Source organism: Sarcophilus harrisii, chromosome 4 (genome assembly GCF_902635505.1).
Source record: "Sarcophilus harrisii chromosome 4, mSarHar1.11, whole genome shotgun sequence".
NCBI lineage: Eukaryota > Metazoa > Chordata > Mammalia > Dasyuromorphia > Dasyuridae > Sarcophilus > Sarcophilus harrisii.
This window is the reverse complement of record NC_045429.1, coordinates 63,924,036-63,947,464: the sequence shown is the minus strand read 5'-3', so window position 1 is coordinate 63,947,464 and position 23,429 is coordinate 63,924,036. Positions and strand designations below refer to the sequence as shown.

At 36.4% G+C, this 23,429-nt stretch overlaps 1 protein-coding gene across 4 annotated transcripts in view; it reads left to right on the top strand.

The window, feature by feature from the left end:
• Positions 1-463: 463 nt before the first annotated feature.
• Positions 464-23,429, top strand: part of COP1 (COP1 E3 ubiquitin ligase) — a 218,309-nt gene continuing 195,343 nt past the window's right edge. For 2 of the 4 annotated variants that reach the window (XM_031936930.1, XM_031936929.1), the window contains exons 1-2: positions 464-1,194; positions 19,423-19,482. In XM_031936930.1, the coding sequence (XP_031792790.1) occupies positions 779-1,194; positions 19,423-19,482 (476 nt within the window). In that variant the 5' untranslated portion in view covers positions 464-778. The remainder of the gene's footprint in view (positions 1,195-19,422; positions 19,483-23,429) is intronic. The other 2 variants (XM_031936932.1, XM_031936931.1) reach the window with 1 other exon arrangement.

The window sequence follows — 23,429 nt, the reverse complement described above, 5'->3', positions numbered from 1 at the left end:
TTTCGCCACTGGAAATCCAGCAGGTGTTAACTTTTCGGCAGGATGCCTCCTCCGCCCGCCCCTCCTCCTTCAGGAATGCTTGGGAATCCTGCGCTTGCGCGGTGCCGGAAACCACCCCTTACCTCCCACCTCCCGGTAGGTCTCCTCACTCTTAGGAATGAGGAAATACGCGGTCCATTGTACGCTTGCGCGTCCTTGGAGGACTCGCTTGTCTCGGCTCCTCTATTCTGGACCACTCGCTTCTCCTTCCCCCGCCCCTTGCTTGTTCACCCCGCCCCCCTTCTAGTTTCAGTCTTAAATCAATAAAGCTTCAACAAGGAATCTTCCCGTAGCTAGGCAGTGGTCGCGTCGCCCCGGGGGTGCGTTGTGTGTTTGAACGCCGCGGCGACTGCCAATAAAGTTGTGCCTCTCGGGCTTCCTCCGCCCTCCCCATTCTCTCTCGGCCTCCGTCTGGAGTGCGCGCGCACGCTCGGCCCCAGGCTCGCTCGGGGTTGGCTGCCGCAGGACTCGGGGTGGTCGCTGCGGCCTCGAGAGCGCATTTTTTCCTCCCTCCCCCTCCCGGTGTTTTAGTTCCCCGGCTTCCTCCCGCCGGCCGCCGTTTGTGTGTTTGGTTTTTTAAAAACCAACTTTATTGTTCCCTCCCGGGTGGCAGCCCCCGCCCCGCGCGCTGCGCGCGTCCTCAGGATGCACTGAGGCTGCAGGGAAGCGGCGGCGGCGGGTCCCGGTCCCCGCTCCCTCGCCCTCTTCTCCGAGCGCCCAGCCCGGGGAGGGGGGAGTTATGATGTCCGGCAGCCGCCAGGCTGGTCCCGGCGCTGCCGGGACAGGGCCCGGCTCCTCCGCGGCCTCCTCGGTCACTTCCGCCTCCTCGTCGTCGTCGTCGTCGTCGCCCCCGACCCTAACGGCGGTGGTGGCCGCGGCGGGCTCCAGCGGGTCCGCCGGCTCGGGGGGCCTCGGGGCCACTGTGCGGCCTCTCATGGTGGCCGCCGCCGTGTCGGGCTCGGGAGGCGGAGGAGGCGGGGGCGGCGGGGCTCTGGCCGCGGGCCTCTCCCGGCTTGGGGGCTCGACCAGGCCCGGGAGTGCCGTCAACAGCGGCGGGGGCAGCTCGGGCAGCGGCAGCAGGAAGCGGCCTCTGCTCACCCCTCTCTGCAATGGGCTCATCAACTCGTACGAGGACAAAAGCAACGATTTTGTCTGGTGGGTGAAGAAGCATCCCTCCTCCTTTCTCCCCCTGCTCCTTCCCCTCCCCTTCTCTTCCTCCTGCTGGGGGGGTTGCACTGGGAGGGGGAGGTCTCGCCCAGTGGCAGGTGATGGGGAGGGTGAAGGAAGTGTGTTCTGATAGAGTTCAGCTTTGGAGTAAATGGACTGCGGGTAAGTGGCTAGGGGGTTTTCCATGGCACAAAGTCCTGATGCATGGGGACTACACCGAGTAGATTGAGGGGGGATTCAGGAAGTCAGAGTTAAGCAAGTATTAGGCAAAGGGGCTCTAATACTTGTTGGGTGAAATGAAGGTGTGTGTGGGGTATCTTTGGTGGAGTTGGGAGAGAGGATGGAGGCCCTTCAGAGGCCAATGAAGTCACTGGGTAGATTCAGGTTTATCGAGGGCTTGATGAATACGAAGAATGCATTGGGATTGTCAGGAGTCAAGAGTGCTATTAGGCTGTGAACTTTCTCAAAGTAGACTATTTTTTGATGTCATTTGTATCCCCAAAACTTAACATGTCAGGAGTCGAGTGCTATTAGGCTGTGAACTTTCTCAAAGTAGACTATTTTTTATGTCATTTGTATCCCCAATACTTAACATGTCAGGAGTCGAGTGCTATTAGGCTGTGAACTTTCTCAAAGTAGACTATTTTTTATGTCATTTGTATCCCCAATACTTAACATGTCAGGAGTCAAGAGTGCTATTAGGCTGTGAACTTTCTCAAAGTAGACTATTTTTTGATGTCATTTGTATCCCCAATACTTAACAACAATGCCGGGAGCATAGACAAAGCTTAGTAAATAGTAACTGACTTACCTGCAAATGTGCTAAGCATCGTTTAACAAATATATACAATGTATCACTACTCAGTTTTTATTCCTAGATTGTGTACAATGAATCTTGCCAGTGAGACTTAGTATATTAGAAGTCAGTGAGAAACTATCTTTTAATGTCTTCAAGCAGGTTTCAGTATATGTACTACATATTGCATTTTGTTTTAAACACAATTTATAGCATTTTTAAGGCTTTATCATGATACGCATTTATTAAGCACCTACTATTTGTCAAGTCCTGTGCAAAACTTTGGAGATGAACTGAAAAACTGTTCCTGTCCTCATGGAGCTTATGTTTTAAGGGGGAAATGGTGCACATGCCCGTGTGCAAGTATGTCCAAAACAGATTGAAAGTAGTTTTTTGGGAGGTAATTAGCAGCTATGGGGAATCAGGAAAGGAATATAGAAATGATATTAAGTTGAATCTTAAAGTATTCCAGGTATTTCAAGAGATGAAATTAAGCAGAGAGTGCATTGCAGACTTTGGGGGATAGGCATTGTAAAGGCACAAATGGAAGAGAAAGCATTATCATGTGACAAACAGCAGATAGGCCACCATGAGTTTTTGAAGAAAAGTAAATGTGTAAGGAGACTAGTAAGGTAAGGTACACTTAAAACTTATTGAAGTAGTGAGTATAAGGAATAATGTTACCATTTTGCACAAGAGAGAACTGAGGCTCAGATGAGTGAAATGATTCAGTCAATGTCAAATGGCCAATAACCATGATAACTGTGATGTGAATCTGTGCATGGCTCTGACTCCAATCCAGTGTGACTTGAGGCCTCTGTTGATACAGCAAGTTGGGCCTAGAGTCAGGAAGTCTTTAAGTTCAAATTTAGCCTCAGACACTAACCTTGTAACTCTAGGCAAGTTATGTTTGCCTCAGTTTCTTCAACTGTAAAATGGGGATAATAACACTTACCTCTTAGACATCTACCTCAATCTTGCCAGAATTGCCCTGAGGATCAGTTGATAGGCCATAGTAGGTCCTTTCTAAGTGCTTTTATCCCACTTTCCCCCTCCACTGTATATAGGTTACTAGAGATTGAATAATTGTGATTCCAATTGTCTTAGGCAACTAAAAGTCATATTATTTTTTGGGGGGAGGGGACTGTTGAGCAGTTGGTTGTTACATACATTAGGAGCATTTTGGAATTTGGGATTATCTTCAGTGGCTCTAGGTTTGATAGAATGATAACTAAAATTATTTAGATTGATAACAGTGATAGAATTTGGAAGTTGATATTAATCACTTAAACATTTGTATAATCACTTACAAAAGAGTGATTAATCTTTCTACTGATGTACCTTGCAGTCATTTGTGTCTTAGACTACTACTTTCTACAAAGTAAAGAAAATGAAACAATGTTTAGGGGACTAAGGACTTGGAGAGACTGACACAAAGTTTTAAATAAGATACTGTCTCTTTCCATATGTAATTTACAACCCAATCCTACAAGCATTTAAGTGTCTGTTCTGTGCAAGGAACTGGGAAAACAATGATAGAATGAAAAGTGAGATAAGACACCGATGCAGATGCAGTAGTTTTGGGATACTACTATTGATCACTCTTTCCTCCTGATATTCTTTTCTCTCTAGGTTTTCAAGACATCCCTTTCTTCTGGTTCTCCTCTTCTCTGACCACTCCTCAGTCTCCTTTGTTGGATCCTTCTCCAGATAATGCCCTCTAACTGCAGGTGTCCTCTTGGGCCCTCTTCTCCTCCTTCTATACTACTTAAACTTGGTGATTTCATTAGCTTCCACCCATTTAATTACCATCTCTGTTGATTCTTCCCATCTACTTATTCTGCCTCAACCTCTGCTGACCTCCAATCTTCACATCTCCAAGTGCCTTTCTGACATCTTGAATTGGATGTCTTGTACACACCTTAGACTCAATATATCTAAAACACAACTCATTCTCTTTCTAACACTTCTCTCCTTTGCCTCTTGTAGTTTCCCTTATAGAGTAGGGCTTCTTAATTTTTTTTTTCCAAGACTCCTTTTTGCTCAAAAATTTTTTACATGCTCCCAGGCATATAAGTATGTAAAATAGGTACACAAACCAAACATTTGCTGAAAATAAATCATTATTTCATGACCCTTAAATTCAGTTATGAAAACCCATATGGGGCTCACAAATCACAATTTAAGAAGTTGTAATGCTGTCTGCCTTATTCCTAATCCCTCACACACATAACCTAGGAGTCATCTTGGACTCTTCATTCTTTCTCTCTTCCTCTGAAATATCCCTTGCCTCCTACAATATCCAATCTATTGACAAGGCCTATTGATTTCACCTTTGCAATAACTCTTGAATACACCCCCTTCTCTTTTTTTGCCACTGCCATCATTCTAGTGCTGGCCCTAATTACCTTACTCTTGGATTATTGCAATGGCCTACTGGTGGGTTTACCTATCTCAAAGTCTCTCCCCACTCCAGTCCATCTTTCATTCAATTACTAATGCTATTTTCTTAAAGCTCAAGTTCAGCCATGTCACTTTAGTAAAGTCCAGTGGTTCTCTGTCACCTGTAGGATCAAACATAAAATGCTCTATTTGACAGTCAAAGCTTTTCACAACCTAGCCCCTTCCTATCTTTTCAGTTTCATTATATTTTATTCCCTGATATGTATTCTTTGATCCAGTGACACTGGTCTTCTGGTTGTTCAATGAACAACACACTCTATCTCTGGGTTCTGGACATTTTTTCTGAATGTCCCCCATACCTGAATGCTTTCCCTCCTCTACTGTCATCACTGATTTCCCTGGTTTTCTTTATTAAGTCCCAACTAAAATCATCTTTTATTGGAAGTCTTCCCCAACCCTTCTTAATTCTAATGTCTTTCTATTAAATATTTCTTATTTAACCTGTATATAACTTGCTTTGCATGTGTGTGTGTGTGTGTGTGTATTTGCATGTTGTGTTCTTCATTACCTTGTAAGCTCCTTGAGAACAGGGATTATCTTTTTGTTCTTTTTGTATCCCCAGTACTTAGCATAGTGTCTGACAAATCATAAGTGCATAATAAATGTTTATTGACTAATTTATTGATTGAACTATAATGTTCAAATCAAAATGATATCATATCTTTTGTGATTAATAAAATTTTGGGAAGGAAAGAGAATCGGAGAAAATTTGCTTCAGATCTCTTAAATCATTGATTCATAGGAATAGAGCCCCCCCCCCCCCATTACAGTTATGATAGCTGACATTTATATAATACTTTGAAGTCTGCTACTCACTTTACATACATTATTATTTGAGTCTTGCATTAATCTATTAAATAGGTACTATTATTTCTACTTTATAGATGAAAAATTTGTGTGCCAGAGGAAGAGATTTGGTTGTTGTCACTCAGCTAGTATTTGGAACCCAGGTATTCTTTACTACAAGTCTAGCATTTGTCTCCACTATACCATACTGCTATCCAAATCCTCTAATATAATTACTCCTTTATACAGTTTGGAAAATTGTGGCCCAGTGACACTTAATGATTTTTCCAAGAGAATACAATCAATAGCAGAATCCAGGTTTGAGTTTTGGTGGAATTTTGATTCCAAATGCATTGCTTTTCCTATTACAAAGGGCTGCTTCCAAAATGAAGTCATTTTTCCCTGCTTGGGAATTGAACTGTGGTTGTCTTGAGATCATACTATATGAGCAATTGGTTGGAAAAAAAAAAATTAATGATGTTTTACCTGAAGGAAACAGTGGGGATATGATTATTCTCTAGGTATTGGGAGGGATGAGGAAGTTGAGAGGTTAGTCTTACTTAGCATAAGCCAGTTTTTCATGTAATATGGGATAAAAAAAGAGGTAGTGATAAAAAGCATATAAATGATATGAGATGAGAAAGGGGAGAGAAGAAGGAACTCATGATGAATGGCCTTAATTTTTTCTGCAAAATAGGAGGCAAGGAAAGAGTGGGGAAAGGGGGAGGAGAACCATGAGAGGTTTAAAAAGGAATGAAAAGGTTTGGAAGAATCACTGTAGAGAACAGGAAACTGAATTAAAATTGAAGATGACAGGATAGGCCTGGGATAGATAGATGCATGTTTGAGCTAAGCATTTATTAAGTGCCTACTCCATCATACTGAACTAAACATTTTAGAAATATCTCATTGGATCCTCATAACAATACCTTGAGGTAGATACTATTATTCCATTTTACAGTTGAGGAAATTGAGTTAGATAGAGCTTGAGTTGCTAAGAGTCTGAAGGCCAATTTGAGCTTAGGTTTTCCTGATTCTAGGCCCAGCACTCTGTATCTGGTGTCATGTAATTGCCTCCTGGAGACTATGCTCCTCAGGGCCCTATTCAAGAATTTTATGGATTGGAAACCGTTATTGGTTTTGACTGTTGGAATAAGATAGTTTCTGTTGATAATTTCTTTCATTTCTATTTTATCATTTTTCCCTGATGTGTGAAAACATTTTAAGCCTTGAATTAATTGATATTTTCAATGTACCATTTTTTTGTTTGTTTTTTTGCTTTGCTGAGGCAATTGGGTTTAAGTGACTTGCCCAGGGTCACACAGCTTAGGAAGTGTTAAGTGTCTGAGGCCAGATTTGGACTTAGGTGCTCCTGACTTCAGGGCTGGTGCTTTTTACACTACACCAACTAACTCCCCCCATTGTACCATTTTTAAAGGGTACTGTGCTTTTCTCTTGAATGCTAGATTAGTTTTGAATAATGTTAAACAAAATTTGATTCAGTGGCAGATTTGTTAGCACTAACAGGGCAGAAAGAAAATGCTCTCTAAAGCTGAAGGGAATGTGTACAACACCAGTGCATTCCAGAATTGACACAAATATTTAAAATAGTTTGAATTTGCATTTTATTACTTATTTGCATTTTGATTGCATGTTAAAGTGAAAAGCACTCTAGATCTAAAGTGAAAAAGGTTTTGGTGGATTTCCTGGATTTGTCAGTAGCTGTGGACAGTTAAATCACTTAATATCACAGAGCCTCAGTTTCATTATAGTTAAATAAAGATATTTGCACCATCTGCCTTATAGAAATAGAGAGGTAAATGGTCTGTCAACTATGAATTGCTGTATGTTAGTTATTTTCACATTTCATCTAAAGGTCTTAAAATAATGTCAGTGAGATAAATTTTTATACTTATGTCATCTAAGTTACAGAAAGAGACTTTTAATTCAGAGTTATGTTACAATTTCTCGACATATAAGTAATAAAACAGTAACTTATTTAAAAAAGAGGCATGTAGTATAGTGGATCTTAGAGGACTGACCTCAGAATCAAGACAGACTTTTTGTCTGTCTGTCTATCTATCTTGAGGAGGGAGAGAGGGAAAGAACTATTTCAAGATAATTGGTTTCTTTTGTAATCCTATGTGTTTTACACTTTATTACTTGAAAGACATTTTGAGAAGAAGTCAGTCTATATGATATACTAATCTGCCAAAGGAGTGTGTGACACAAAAGAGTTTAGTAACTCGGACTCAGGGACTTGATCTGCTTTGGTATATGGATTTATCTCATTGGGAGTCTCCCGTACTATTAAAAGCATAGGTTTGAGAAAAAGAACACGCCATATTTCTGTAGCACCTGAATTTTAAAAAAATATGCTTTCTTCACAATTATAACACATTCTTCCCTGTAATGGAAGTAGAATAGTTAATAGTATCTTCAGTTTACAGATGACCAAACAAGAGACTCTGAAAAATGATTTCCTGTGGTCAAACAATTCTTAGGTGTCTGAAACAGGATTGAAACCCAGTCTCTTTACTACAAACCCAATTTTTAAAATAAAATTCCAGAAATGTAACTTCCTTTAGTTTTCTCAATTTTTATTTTACTATCTAGTTGGACTGTTTAATTGTCATGTCCCTTTTAAGACTTCTTCCTCTGCTTAGGAGATGGGATGATGTTACTACAGATATTTCAAGAGTTCTTACGTCTATAAGAAGGTGCTTTGAAGACATGGCCTTTGACTTTTAAAAACTATTCCAACTAATTAGAGAGGTGTTAAAAGTAGAAAGGAAAAAGCTTAATATGAAAAAGTTTAAAATAGTTGAGAGATACTGGTTAATTTTAATATTCAATAACCATTTTTTTTACTGTGATACTAATACTATTCTCTTGCTCATCAAGACTCAAAACTTTGGAATTAGTTTTGATTTTTTTTCTTCCTTACCTTTCCTTTCTTGCTTACATAGTCATTTAGTTTTTTTCATTATGGCTTGTTATCATTCTCTTTTTTTTTGAGTTCCCATTAAAAATACCCTTTTCCAACTTTCTCAACTTGTGTGAGTTGTTGCAATTGTATGCAACAAAAACACAAGAAACATTTTAAAATATTGATTCAATGTTCTACTACCTTTTGATGGATTTATAAAATTTATGTAAGACATAGTAGTGTTGTCCTCAAGGAGGTGAATGTCTCTTGGGGAGATTAGGTACCAACATGGGTAATACAAACTATTGGGATCATATGATCATAGAATTAGAACTGGGATGGACTTTAGAAGACAGCTAATCCAACCTCCTCATTTGACATTTGGAGAGAGAGGCACAGAGAGGTGATAAACTGCATATAAGGCACTAGGTATCTAAGGTGGATGGAGTTGGTCCTCAGACTCTGAACCCATTGAGGTACTAAGTGGAACTGATTGAACAATGCTTGTGTTCACACCTTTATTTCTTTATTCTCACTCTTTTAAAACTGTCTTTAGCCTCATCATTCAATGAAACTGCTTTATCCAAAGGTACCAATCATCTCTTCATTGCGGAATCTAATTACCTCTCTCTCTTCAGTCTTTGACAGTTGTTCATCCTCTTCTCTTTGATTTTCTGATAGATTTTAATGACACTGTTCTTTCTTGTTCTCCTACCCAATCAATCCTTTTTATTTTTCTTTTCTGGATCGTTATCCAGATTGTGTCCACTCACTGTAGATGTCCCCTAAGTTTCTGTTGTAGGGCCTGCTTTTCCCTCTATACTATTTGACTTGATGATTTTATCAATTCCCATGGATTTAGTTTTCAGAAATGTATATGTGGATCATTGTCAGATTGATTTGCCCAACCTTAAACTCTTTGCTGATATCTCTCATCTCTAGTTGTCTATTGTAAATCTTCAACTATATATCTAGTAGATATCTTGAACTGGACATAATATAAGTTCAGACAGCTAGGCAACTCAGTGAATAGAGAGTGTTATTAACTCAACCTCTGACTGCCTCAATTTCCTCATATGTAAAATGAGAAAACCATGTATATTGGGGAGGGGGAGAATAAAATGAGATTGTATTTGTAAGGTGCTTTTCAAACTTTAAAGCACTGGTTTTTATGATGTCCAAAATGGAATCCAACATGTTTCTCCCAAGTTTCCTTCCTCCTTAACTTTCCCACATATGTTCAAAGGCAATACCATCCTCCTACTGACTTTTGCAACTGAGGTGTCATCCTTATTTCTTAACTTTATATCCAATGAGTTCCCATTGAGTATACACTCCCTTCTTTCTGCACTGCCACTGCTACAACATTGGTACATTCTCTCATCTCATATCTAGGCTGTTTCGATAGCCTTTTGATTGGCTTCTCTGTTTCAAGTTTCTTCCCATACCATTCCATCTGCAAATGTCAAATTGATTTTCTTAAAGAACAAGTGTGATTTTGTTGCTCCCTAACAAACTCCATTGGCTTGCTATTATAATACTCCAGAATCAAATATAAAGTCCTCTGTTTAGTTTTCAAAATTCATTTTAACCTGCCTCCCTCCTATCTTTCCAGTCTTTCATCTTAATTCTTTTCATATAGTTTGTGATCCAGGTTTCTTTGCAAAAGTAACTCCATCTCCTGACGCCATGCTTTTTTAATAACTTTGAGTTCTCTATCTTTGTCTCTGCCTCCTGGTTTCCCTGCTTTCTTCAAGTCTCAACTCAAATGCCACTTTGTGGAAAAAGCTTTACCTAATCTCCTCTAATGTTCTTTCATTTGAAAATTATATCCAATTTAGCATGCATATCTTATTTATATGTAATTTTTTTGCCCCACCCCTGGGGGGAGAGGGGAGGGGGTATGTGTTGGAGGGAGAATGAGTTGTTTCCTTCCATTATTAGATCCTGAGTTTGTTTGTATTCCCAATGTTTAGTACATCTGATACATAGTGGGTGCTAATTAAACATTTGATTTAATATGTGTTAGTAGAAGTTTCTTTCAGTTTAATAACTGATTGGATTCAATTCTGTCAACCCTCAAATTCTGTGATTCTGTTATTACACTTTTACAGTTATTATAGTCTGCTAAATTATATTTCATTAGATTGGATTTATCATTCTAGGCTGTTAATCATTTTTGATCCTGATCTTACCTCTTAGCTCTGTGTCGTAGGGATAAAAAGTATTGGATAGTTCTTCCCTCTTCCTGTAGTCCATTATCCACTAGCCACAATCCTTTTTCTCAGGACTTTAATATTCCTAACACAAGATCTTGCTTTCTTTAGCATTCTTGAGTATTTCCCAGCTCTCTTGCACTTGCTTCATCTGCAAAATTTTAGGCTGTGCGATGCCATTTTTTTGAAATTTGCTTTCCTAACATCCATAGTATATCCTCAGACCATCCTTCACTTTGATCTTTCCCCAGTAATTCTAAAGTAAAATGGACTATATTTCTTAGGTATTTTTTATTGCTTATACTTCGTAAACTAGTTCTTTGTTGATAAGAATTAGGTCTGGAATAGGTGTACACTCTACTTGGTTTCTCTAACCTTTTATGGATGTATCTGGAATTTCTTAGTTATGTTGTTTTTGGGAGAAAAAGAGTAAGGGGAAAGTGGAGACTTGAGAGGTAGCATAAAAAGAACTCCTTAAGATTTTTTCCACACTTGAGTTTTCCATCAATTATTTTTATGCAGATTCCTCTCAGATCTTTATTTTCAGCCTTAATTTCTTATATGAACTGCAGTCTCACATTTCAAACTGGTTGTTGAATCTATTCATTACAATGACTTGTAGACATTTCAGTCAAAAAAAATTTAATGAAGTGCCTACTATGTGCTAGGCACTATGTTCAACACTAGGGAAGCAAATAACAAAAGAAGTAATGTGTGCCTGTGTGGTATTCTTTTCTTTTCTATAATATGGTTGTTCTCTCAGGGAGCAGATTTCTTGGGGAGGTTTTCTGGAGGCAGCCTTTGTTTCAGTTCAAATCAATAATCACCTCAAAAGCAGCTAGCTGATAAAAGTTCAAATCTTTCATTGTCTCTTCCAGAATAGCCCAGTTAGCTTTCTTTGTTTCTGAGAGCTCTTGTTGCTAGCTGCAGCCTTCAGCTCTCTCTGAATCTTGGTTCTGCCTGACTGCAGATTAGCTTCTCAGTCTCCTTAATTGACTGACTCCACTGACTTAGCTCCTTTTTATGCTCTTTTAGAGGTGTAAGTAAACTCAAAGGTTAACTCCTACTCAGAGAGTGGGATTATGGGAGGTGTAACTTTGTGAATCTCCCGACTAGTGAACTCTAATGTGTGAGTTAATGTGTGTAAACTCTCTTAAAGGTGTAACCTCTAATGTGTGAAACAATTAACTAAGCATTGTTTCTATCAACTCTAGTGAGTTAACACCTTGTTTCAAGTTCTGGCTCATAACATGCCTGTGTGCATGTATGTGTGCTTGTATGTGTGCACAAATGTACATGGTGGAGACTGGCCCAAGGAGCCCAAAAAGATGGGAAATGAAGAAGTGGCTGGCCTGGGAATTCACACTCAATGCTTTTCATAACCTGACTCCAGGTGTATCTTTCTAGCTTTATTATACATTATTATTCCATTACTTGTCTCTGTCATTTTATTGGGTCTTTCCTCATACTAGGAATGTATTCCTTACTAACTACCACCTCTTGGAATTTGTTTTCTTTTTAAACTTTGCTTGAGTGCCACCTTCTTCTTGAAACTTTCCTGATTCTTCCCTGTGTGCTAATGTCTTCTCTCAGAATTTCTTTGTATTTATTTGTTATATACTTGTATGTACATGTTTCCTTGAAAATGCAATCTCTTTGAGGGCAAGGATCGTTTCATTTTTATCTTTGTATCTTCATCATTCAGCACAGGACTTCTTAAATTTTTTTCCATTTGTGACCTCTTTCTACCTGAGAAATTTTTACACCACTCTAGTTATATAGGCATAAAATTAAGCAATTATTGATAACAAATTATAAAGAAATAATATTCTTGAGAAATAATATTCTTTGGTATACCAAAAATGAAAAAAAATTATATACTAATGCAATGGATATGCTTGTTTATTTACTTTTGCAGAATTTTTTGCAACCTCACATTCAGTTACCTGACCCCATATGGGGTCACGACCCACAGTTTAAGAAGTTTTGATCTAGATGGTACAAAGCACATGGTATTTAATAAATGTTCTTGTTGATTGATGTTCAGAATAATTTGTAATAGTCCCTTCTAGTTCTTTCCTGTTATTGTTGATTACTTTCCTTCCTATTAACCCAGATTAGTAACTTCTAAGGCAGCTTTGAGTCTTCTTTTCTTTTACCCCCCTCCATGTTTAGTCGACAAGTTCTCTAATAACTACCTACATGATATTTCTTGTGTTACTCATGTAGATATCACCCCAATTCTGGGCTTCATCACAGCCCTCAGGATTATTACAATAACCTCCTGTTGGTCTTTCTGTTTCCACTCTTTCCTCTCGTTAATTCATTATGCATAACACCTGCCAACGTAATCTTAAGACATGGGTGTTATGACGAAACCTGTAGAGACTACTTATTGTTTCTATGATAAAATCCAAAGTACTTAAGACTTTGGCATGGTAGACCTTCCACTCTCCATCCTAGACAATCTTATTTCTCCTCATTTATTCTCTGTTGCAGCCAAATTGGATTATTAGTTGTTCCTGGAATTTGTTGTTAGCTTATGTCTTATCTTCTTGCATTTGTACTGGAATATACTGTTGCTTAATTTTTGTCTTTGAAAATCCTTATCTTCCTTCAAGTTGTCCTGTTGTCAAGTTAGAGTTTTAATTGGATTGCCCTCTTCCTCCTCAAAATTATATTCTTCTTCTTTGTGTATATATTATATTCAGAAATAGAATTTAAGGATAGGAACTGTTTATTTTTGTATCTTGTACCGAAGAGCAAAAGAACTAGGGTTGTGGCCAAAAATATCATATCCAGTAAAATTAAGCATAATCCTGAATGGAAAAAAAAAAGGATATTCATTGAACTGCCGAATTTTCAGGATTTTGTTGCAAAAAGACCTGAATTTAATAGAAAATTTGGCTTGTTAAATCCAAGAGAAACATTAGGTAACATTAAAGATTATTTTTGAAAGGCTCAATAAGGACAAGCAGTTTATAAACAGAAATGTAAATGGAACATGGAAATGTCCAAGATTGTCATGGGTAATTAGGTAGTACAAAGAAGATTGGGGTAGAGCTGAGAATAGTGGATTCTTAAAAGCAAAACCATGTAAGAAAATGTAAATGTAAAAAGAATAATTGCGTTATGTCACTTCACACAAATGAAATGCCTGAGAAGAACTGACACAAAAGAATTAGATTGGGGAGAAGGCTGATAGTTCTGAAATCCTATTTACATCACAAATAGGAACACTACAATGCAGTGCATACATACACACATATATGATAAGGGACTAATATAGAAAGATTCCCATAATCTATATTGTATAATTACAATGGAATTAATGGGAATGGAATTGAGTGTATATATTACTTGGAATGTGATAAAGAAGGGAGGGAAAGCATTTGGGGAGAGGAAAAGGAAGGGATTGTTTAGAGTAAGTCATAGCAAAGCAAGGTAGTAGGTAGAAGGAAAGAAAGCAGAGGAGTCAGCTATGATACTAGACAAGAAATACAAACATAATAATTTTGGGGGGTTATTTGATTTTTTTAAATTTTTTTTTTTTTTTTTTTAGTAAATTTATTTATTTTAAATACACAAACCATGGGAGATTTACCTTCATATACTACTGCTTGTTCAGCTATTCCTCAATTGATGGGCATCTACTCATTTTCCAATTCTTTGTCACCACAAAAAGAGCTGGATCAAAGGGTATGCATGGTTTTATAGTCCTTTGGACATAGTTCCAAATTGTACTCCAGAATGGTTGGATTATTTCACAACTTCACCAACGATGCATTAGCGCCCCAGTTTTCCCCACATCCCCTCCAACATTTATTATTATCCTTTCTTGTCATTTTAGCTAATCTAAGAGATGTGCGGTGTTATCTCACAGTAGTTCTAATTTGCATTTCTCTAATCAATAATGATTTAGAACAGTATTTCCCAAACTTTTGACATATGTGTACCCCTTCTATAATTTTCGTAGTGCTGAATATCCCTCATCAAAAAAATGGACTTATTTTAATAACAATCAAAATATATTTTTCTTTTTTTGGTGCATACACAAAATAATAATAAAGGAAAATAAAATTATTCATAATAAAATATAAATCCATGCCAGAAGATTTGTTGCATGTGAAAGAAGAGCAATTGTTGGAATTGGCTTCAGATGGATTCTTGAAAAATAAACATAAGGAGTGTACTTTAACATCATTCTGGTTACAGATGCAACATGTGTATCCTGTTTTAACAGAATAAGTTCTGAAATACATCTTGCCTTTTCCAACTTCATATTTATGTGAAGTTGCTTTTTCAGCCTTTGTAGACATTAAGTTGAAAAAAAGGAACAGACTATTGGATGTGGAGCCGCATCTCAGATTAAAATTAACAACCAGGGAACCAAATTATGATGATTGTTATCTCAGTACAATTTCATCCTGTATAAAAATAATCAAAATCAGTGGGACTTATTAAAGCACATAACAAACCTTTCCTATAAGAAAAATCACACAAAAGCTAAAAATACACAGGCACCTGGAGAAGCCACTGACTATTAATGAAGTAAGTTGTCTCTGTAAGGAAGTGTGGTATATTCAGGCCGTGTCACACCAGACCATCTCACGCCTCACAAGATTGTCTTGACTTGACTTGGGAGAACGTAGAATTAGGTGGAGCTAAGCATAATGCAGTGCATATCCCCACCAAACTCTTCCCGTACCCCTGGGGGTACATGTACCACACTTTTGGAAACACTGATTTAGAGCATTTTTTCATATAACTATAGCTTTAATTTTCAGCATCTGAAAATTGTCTTCATATCCTTTGATCTTTTATCAATTGAGGAATGATTTGTATTCTTATAAATTTGATATTGTTCTTTATATATTTTAGAAATGAGACCTTTATCAGAAATACTGTCTGTAAAGATTTTTTCCCCAGCTTTATAGTTCCTTTTTAGTCTTGTTTCTTTTGGTTTTGTATACACAAACATAACGTCAGTCTTTGCCTTGAAATCACCATGAGTATACTTCATATTTTTACAGGTAAATGTTGTTTCGCAGAATATAAGTAATGTTCAAGCTCCTTGAGTGAGGAATTGTTTCAGTCAATCAATGTTTATTAAGTCTTTACTCTATGTCAGGCATTGTTCTAACTTATATAGATACAAAAAAAAAATACACAGAAAAACTATTTTTGAAAGAGTTACTAGTATCTGCTAGAATAAACAATTACTAGGCATTTAATAAATCTTTGATTGATAAATCATAGAGGAGAAAACCTTAGACATAAGGACTCTTACATTTTCCTGACAGTGGACCCGAGGGAGATCAGTGGAGCATCACAGAATCTCAGATTTGGAAGGTACCTCAGACTTTATAGTTTAATCCAAAAATTAAGCAAAAATCTTTTCTACAACATATTTCCATTACTCTCTTCTGGGCATTGGAATTTAGATATGTGACTCCATTACAGACAAAAAAATACTTCCTAAGAATATTAGGGAGTTCTTTTCTACCTCATCACAGTTTCATGGAGAACACTTATTAGTTTTTTTTTTTTTTTAAATTAATGTACAGTTTAAAAAAAGAAAAAAAAGCTCTTATAAGACATGATTCTAAACATTGTCTACAAGGTATTTGTGAGAAATTAGTAGAGTTATTAATAATAAATCTATTTAAGAGCCTGTTGGAATCATGATTAATTTCCATTCTTTCACAAGAGTTTACAACTAATAGCAAATGTGAGAAAATTATACTTGATATATTTGAATTGTAATGCAAATATTTTAAAAATTCAAGTGAATATTTTTTACATATGTATATTTTGGTTTGGTGTGTAAATTTGGGTTGATTTGATTCTGTCAAAGAGATACAGCTAAAAGATACAACTATTAACTTTGGAGAGAGTAAGATTGGAAGCCAGATTGTAAGAGGTTAAAGAGTATGAGAGGGGAGAAAGTGGAAGTACCTATATACCAAGAAGAAAGGATCTAATTAGGGTGTTTTTTTTCACGATAGGGACAGCATGGACATGTTTATAGGCAATAGGAAATGAACTATACAATTATCTTGCTGTACAAGAAACATTAGATCAGAAAGGGAAAGAAAAATTAGAAAAACAAAGTACAAGCAAACAACAACAAAAAGAGTGAAAATGCTATGTTGTGATCCATCCTCAGTTCCTGATTTATAGTAGGTGCTTATACTGTTTGAGTAATTGGAATATATTACTAATTGTCAGTTACATAGTTTTTTTTTTTTTTTTTTTTTTTAAATTTAATAGCCTTTTATTTACAGGTTATATGTATGGGTAACTTTACAGCATTAACGATTGCCAAACCTCTTGTTCCAATTTTTCACCTCTTACCCCCCACCCTCTCCCCCAGATGGCAGGATGACCAGTAGATGTTAAATATATTTAAATATAAATTAGATACACAATAAGTATACATGACCAAACGGTTATTTTGCTGTACAAAAAGAATCAGACTCTGAAATATTGTACAATTAGCTTGTGAAGGAAATCAAAAATGCAGGTGGGCATAAATATGGGGATTGGGAATTCAATGTAATGGTTTTTAGTCATCTCCCAGAGTTCTTTCTCTGGGTGTAGCTGGTTCAGTTCATTACTGGTCCATTGGAAATGATTTGGTTGATCTCATTGCTGAGGAATGCCAAGTCCATCAGAACTGGTCATCATATAGTATTGTTGTTGAAGTATATAATGATCTCCTGGTCCTGCTCATTTCACTCAGCATCAGTTCATGTAAGTCTCTCCAGGCCTTTCTGAAATCATCCTGTTGGTCATTTCTTACAGAATAAAAATATTCCATAATATTCATATACCACAATTTATTCAGCCATTCTCCAACTGATGGACATCCACTCAGTTTCCAGTTTCTAGCCACTACAAAGAGGGCTGCCACAAACATTCGTGCACATACAGGTCCCTTTCCCTTCTTTATGATCTCTTTGGGATATAAGCCCAGTAGAGTTACATAGTTTTATAAAGTCATTTATAAATTTATTTTGGCATCAGAGTCTCATAACATTCAAAAACAACTAGTCAAAATAATCTCTTTTCCAGACCTTTTCATTTTTTCTTGGTCCTCCAATGGATCCCATTTCTCTCATTCTCTAAAAGTTGAGAACCTTATTCCTCTCATTCTCTAAGTTGAGAACCTTATCTCATATTTCCCTTAAAAAATTGAGAATTCCTCCCCCCTCCATCATCTTATTTACTTACCTCTGCACTATCCCCTCCTTCTTGCTTCTCACATGACAAGGAGACTTTTCTTGCTAATGCCAACTTCTCTATCTGCATTACTGCCTACTCCTCTCTCTCCTGTCCTTAAAAAACCTTTACTTGATCTATATACCCTATCTTACTAGCTATTGTCTTAAATCTCTCTCCCTTTTGTGGCTAAACTTGAGAATGCCACCTACATTTGGTGCCTTCACTTCCTCTTCTTTTAATCTCTTAACTCTAGACTCTGTGAAGTTTTCTTCCAGCTTTATCATTTAACTGAAATGATTTTTTTCCAAAGTTACTAATAATCTTTTAATTGTTGAACTTGGTGGCATTTTCTCATCCAGCCTTTGACACTGGAAAGATCACCCTCTTCACTGTGATATTCTTTACTTTGTAGTTTTCATAACACTATTGTCTTCCATTTCTGTCACCACCTAACTTAACCATTCCTTTTAGGCTGCTTTACTGAATCTTTATCCAGGTCACACTCACTAACCTAAGGCTTTATCATGGATCCTCTTTTCTCCTCTTCTCCCTCTTTACTATTTGGCTTGATGATTTTACCACCTTCCATGGATTCAGTTGTCATTCATGATTTTCAGATTTAGTTAGTCTTAGCCTCTCTCCTGACTTTATTCTCACATCTTCAGTTGTCTATTGGATAACTGCGATTGGATGTGGCATAGATTTATTAAACTCAACATTTCCATAGCTGAATTCATTATCTTTCTTACTGAGCCTCTCTTTTTAATTTCCTAATATATGTTTTAGCGGACCATCATCCTTGAAGTCACCTCTGATCAGTTCACTCAGACTCACCTCTCCATATCTAATTAATTAGCAAGTTCTGTTGCTTTATATCTCTTTATCTGCTTTTATTTGCTTTGCTTTCAGATCCTCCTCTGTCTGCTAAGATATTGCTGCCATCTTGGTAGAGCCCTTCATTATTTCTTGCCTGAAATGTAGCATTAGTCTTGGTTAGTTTCTCTGTCTAGAAACTCTAGTTTGTCCTAACTCTAGTTCAGTTTCCTTCAATCTACTATTCATACTGCTTCTCAAAATAATAATTGAAGGAAAGATAGTATAAATATTATGTGTAGCTTAAAGGTAAAAGAAATAGAATGCGACTAAAATATAATGCTCTGTAATGTAAGATTTATAAAGTGTTTAACAAATCATTTGATCCTGTAGCAATCCTTTGCAGTAGGTGTTATTTTTGTACCCTTCTTAAAAAGGAGGAAATTGGTTCCTGGGTGAGGTTAGAAGATTTGCTTATGGGAAGAAGTTAATACTATTAGGCAGAATTAGAACTCAAGCATCTCTTGATTACTATTTCAGTGCTTTATCCATTATACCTCTCTAGTTTTCTTATTATCATCATTTTTCAGATGGGAAAGGTCCTAGAAAGAGGTCTGTGGTCAGATACTTACTAAGAATGTGAAGTGGGATTTGAACCCATCTGATTCCATTAGTTAGTAGTATTTTCAGAATACCATATTGCCTCCAAAAACATATATAAAATTTTATTTACCTTACAATGCTGAAAGGATTTCATTCAAATTTTTATATTTCTTTGGGGTCAGCATTCCAGTTGTAAGTTATAATTTTTCTGGTAAATTTTAGAAGTTGATGTTAATTAAAGTTAATAGGAATCCTGAAAAATCATGCTTTTTATTATTTTCCTGGTATTGTTACTTAATCTTTTAAAAAATTGTGCTGTTTTGTGCTTGCTTAAAACTACTTGAAAAAAAAATATATATATATTTTATTTTGCTTTCTTTTAGCCCCATCTGTTTTGATATGATTGAAGAAGCATACATGACGAAGTGTGGCCACAGTTTCTGGTAAGATGCTTAAGTTTGTTGAGATATTGTTTCAGGGACTTCTAACTAAATCCATTCATTTTCCCCACTTATACATTGTTCACAATTCAATAATTTCAAAGAAAGGTAAAAATCGAATTAAATTGAGTGGTCTCTTTGAAATAACTAGACTTAGTTTAACACTGTAGATTGAGTAAAAAAAGTTGAGTATAAATAGCTTGAATATAAGTACTGCTATATAAATTTTATTGACATTTAATTCTTTTTTTTTTTTTTTTTTTTAAATTTTTTTATTTAATAGCCTTTTATTTACAGGACATATACATGGGTAACTTTACAGCATCAACAATTGCCAAACCTCTTGTTCCAATTTTTCACCTCTTACCCCCCCACCCCCTCCCCTAAATGGCAGGATGACCAGTAGATGTTAAATATATCAAAATATAACTTAGATACACAATAAGTATACATGACCAAAACATTATTTTGCTGTACAAAAAGAATCAGACTCTGAATTATTGTACAATTAGCTTGTGAAGGAAATCAAAAATGCAGGTGTGCATAAATATAAGGATTGGGAATTCAATGTAATGGTTTTTAGTCATCTCCCAGAGTTCTTTTTCTGGGTATAGCTAGTTCAGTTCATTACTGTTGACATTTAATTCTTTCAGAATACCCATTTTATTTTAGGTTGGGTTATTTCTATCACAACTTGAGCTTTTACTTTGGAGTTTTTAGCTTTTTGTTTTAATGTTTAAAGTTGGTAGGAGGCTAAATTGAAAACTTAAAAGTTTTTTAAAAGTTTCAAAATAGGGGAAAAGAAGAAGCATAAATTTAGTGTATACTATGTAACAGGTATTTTGCTAAGTGCTTAACATATCTTATTTGATCCTGACAATAACCCTGGGAAGTAGGTGCTGTTATTATCTCCATTTTACAGTTGAGGAAACTGAGGCAAATAAATTAAGTGACTTGCCCTGGGCCATACAACTAGCATGAGGCCAAATTTGAACTCAGATCTTTCAGACTTCAGGTTCAACATTTTATCTGATGTGCTACCTAGCTTTGACTTTTAAGCTAAAATCAAGAAGCAGTTAGTAAGCTTTAACTTTTACACTCTTGCAGTAAATAGTGGGTATTCGGACAAAAATTGAAAAAAATCTATGTGTAAGGAGCTTGAATACAAAATAAATTTAAAGAGAATGAATACAAATAAATAAAAAGTTATTGAAGGTATTTTTGGGGAAAAGACATTAACAGTTGGAGGATCAGGAAAGGCTTCTTATAGAAGTTGATGCTTGACCTGCCTCTTGAAGAAAGGGATTGAAGTGGAGATGAAGAGGGAGTGTATTCCAGGAACTGAATCACCCATACAAATACCTAGAGATTACAATGGAGTGTTGTGTGAAGAGCCCGCAAAAGACAGTTTGGCTGAATTGTAATATTTGGAGTGAGGAGGAAGTGGGTTAAACTCTGTGAGGTTGGAAAGATAGGTTAAGTACAGGTTATGAAAGGTTTTAAAAGTGAAATGGAGGAGCTTCTATTTTTATCCTAAAGGGAATTGTTGGAGTTTACCAAGTAAAGAATGTTAAGATCAGTTCCATATTTAAGGAAAATTATTTTGACAGTAATGTATAGGTTGATCTGGAGTAGGGAAACACTTGAGATAGGTAGATCTGTTAGGAGATTGTTGCAGTAATATAGATGAGTAGTATTGAGAGCCTGAATTTTTAAAATGTTAGCTATGTAAACAAAGAGATCAGATGCAAGAAATATTGTAGAGTTAGAAATGGCAAGATTTGGTAACTGCGTGGTTATGGGAAATGAGAGTAAGTTAAGAATTAATGTCAAAATTACAGTACTGGAAACCTGGAATAGATTCCTTTGATATACATAGGGAAGTCTGGAACAGGGGTAAGTTTGGGAGTGGGTGAAAGATAGTTCTGTTGTGTCCATGCTGAGTTTTAGATGATTTCATCCTGGCACATCCAGTGTAAAGTGTTTAATAGCAATTCAGTAGCTTAGGATATTGTCAAGATGATAATTCAGTCATGGGTTTTAATGAAATTTTCAAAATAGACTTTGTGGAAAGAAGAATGGAGGGCTTAATTAATATAGAGCCTTGCCTTTACATTTGATAGGAGGGGCATGATATATGTCATCTAGAAAAGAAAACTGAAGATGGGTCAGGTAGGTGAGAGGAGAATCCAGAGACTAAAAAGTATTTAAGAACTGTCAATGAAGCACTTAGAAATTATGAAAGATCAGGATTAAGAAAAAACCATTACATTTGCCATTTTAGAGATTATTTATAATTTTGGTGAGAGCAGTTCTTGTTGGAAGCCAGATTTGAACCAGATTTGAATGGGTTGAGTGGGCAAGAAGAGAAGAAATGGAGTCAGAAACTCTTTTTAAGAGTTTGTGAAAAGGAGTGATATAGGATGATATCTTTAGAGTATGATTGGGTCTAGTGAAGATTTTTTTTTAAAGGTTAAAGAAGATGGGTCTTTTTTTTTAAAGTAATAGACAAGGAAACAGAACATAGGAAGAGGTAAAAAAGGAAGGAAGTATAGAGAGAAAGACAGGAAGAAGAGGAGGAGAACAGGAGGAAAAAGGATAGAAGGTTGGAGAGATAGGAAAGGAGAAAGGGAAGGGGGAGAGAAATAGAAATTGTAAATGTAATTGTAATAATATAGGCAGAAATTGAATGTCAAAGTCAGAAGTGGTATAATTGGCTTACCTCCTTGTCAGAGATAGTGGAGAGAGTGGAAGATAATTTCATGGTCTTTTGAGTTGAATTGAAGAGTAGATATGAGGAGGTTTACATTCAGTGGCCTACATTTTCTCCATAAAGAACAGTCTTTTGTATAATATATTATATAATTAATTTTTAGTTTATATAGTAACTTGATTTATTACATTGTTACAATGTTGTATTTGTCGACTTGTTTCTGTATTTCTTAAAGAACTTATGGGGTGTAAAACACTTTTCAAACCTTAAAAACTATAAAAATTATTATTATTATTATATAATTATTAAATAATAAAATTATTATTATTATTATTGATATCAATATCATTACTGTTGTTAAAGGACAATTGATGTCATAATATGTTAGAATGATAGATATAAAGTTGGGAGGGACTTCCGAGGCCATTTGGTTTTTTCCCCTTAATATAATGAATAAATTGAGAGCTAGTAATGTTGTGTATTAACCATGGTCACACAGATAATAAGCATTACAGGTAGTTTTGGAATCTATGTCATTTGATTACAGAATTAGTGTTACTTCCCTTCGACCACTTTGCTTCCTGTATCTTTAGGTCCTACAAAAGGGACCTTTTAAGTTTAGTGCTTGGCACTCTGCCTTTCCTCTAACTTCTGTTGTCATAGTGGGGCATTTCAACATACATGTTGGTGCTTCTTCAAATATTTGACTTCCTCTACTTACTCATTTTTTATTTTTTCACTTGCCCTCAACTATATTTTTTCGTCATCCACATATGCCCCACTCCGATGTTACTTGAACTTTGAAATTCCCTTATTTGATCACAGTCTATTTCAGTTTATTTAACCCTCTGGTTTGCAACCACACAACCTATTTGTTGCCTTCATCATGCACTCCAGTCTCTCAAAATGTCAGTTCTTTCCTAGGCCATTACTCTTTTAGTGACACTACTGTTCTCCTCTCATCTTGACCCCTTGGTGAGCCAATTAAGCTCTATACTGTTTTTTTCTTTCTTTTTTTTTTTAATTAAAGCTTTTTATTTTTCAAAACATATGCATGGACAATTCTTGAACATTAGTCCTTGCAAAAGCCTGTGTTCCAGTTTCTCCCCCTTTCCCCCATGCCCTCCCCTAGAGGGCAAGTAGTCCAGTACATGTTAAACATAGTAAAAATATGGTAAATCTAATATATACATACACATTTATACAATTATCTTGCTGCACAAGAAAAAAAGAGAAG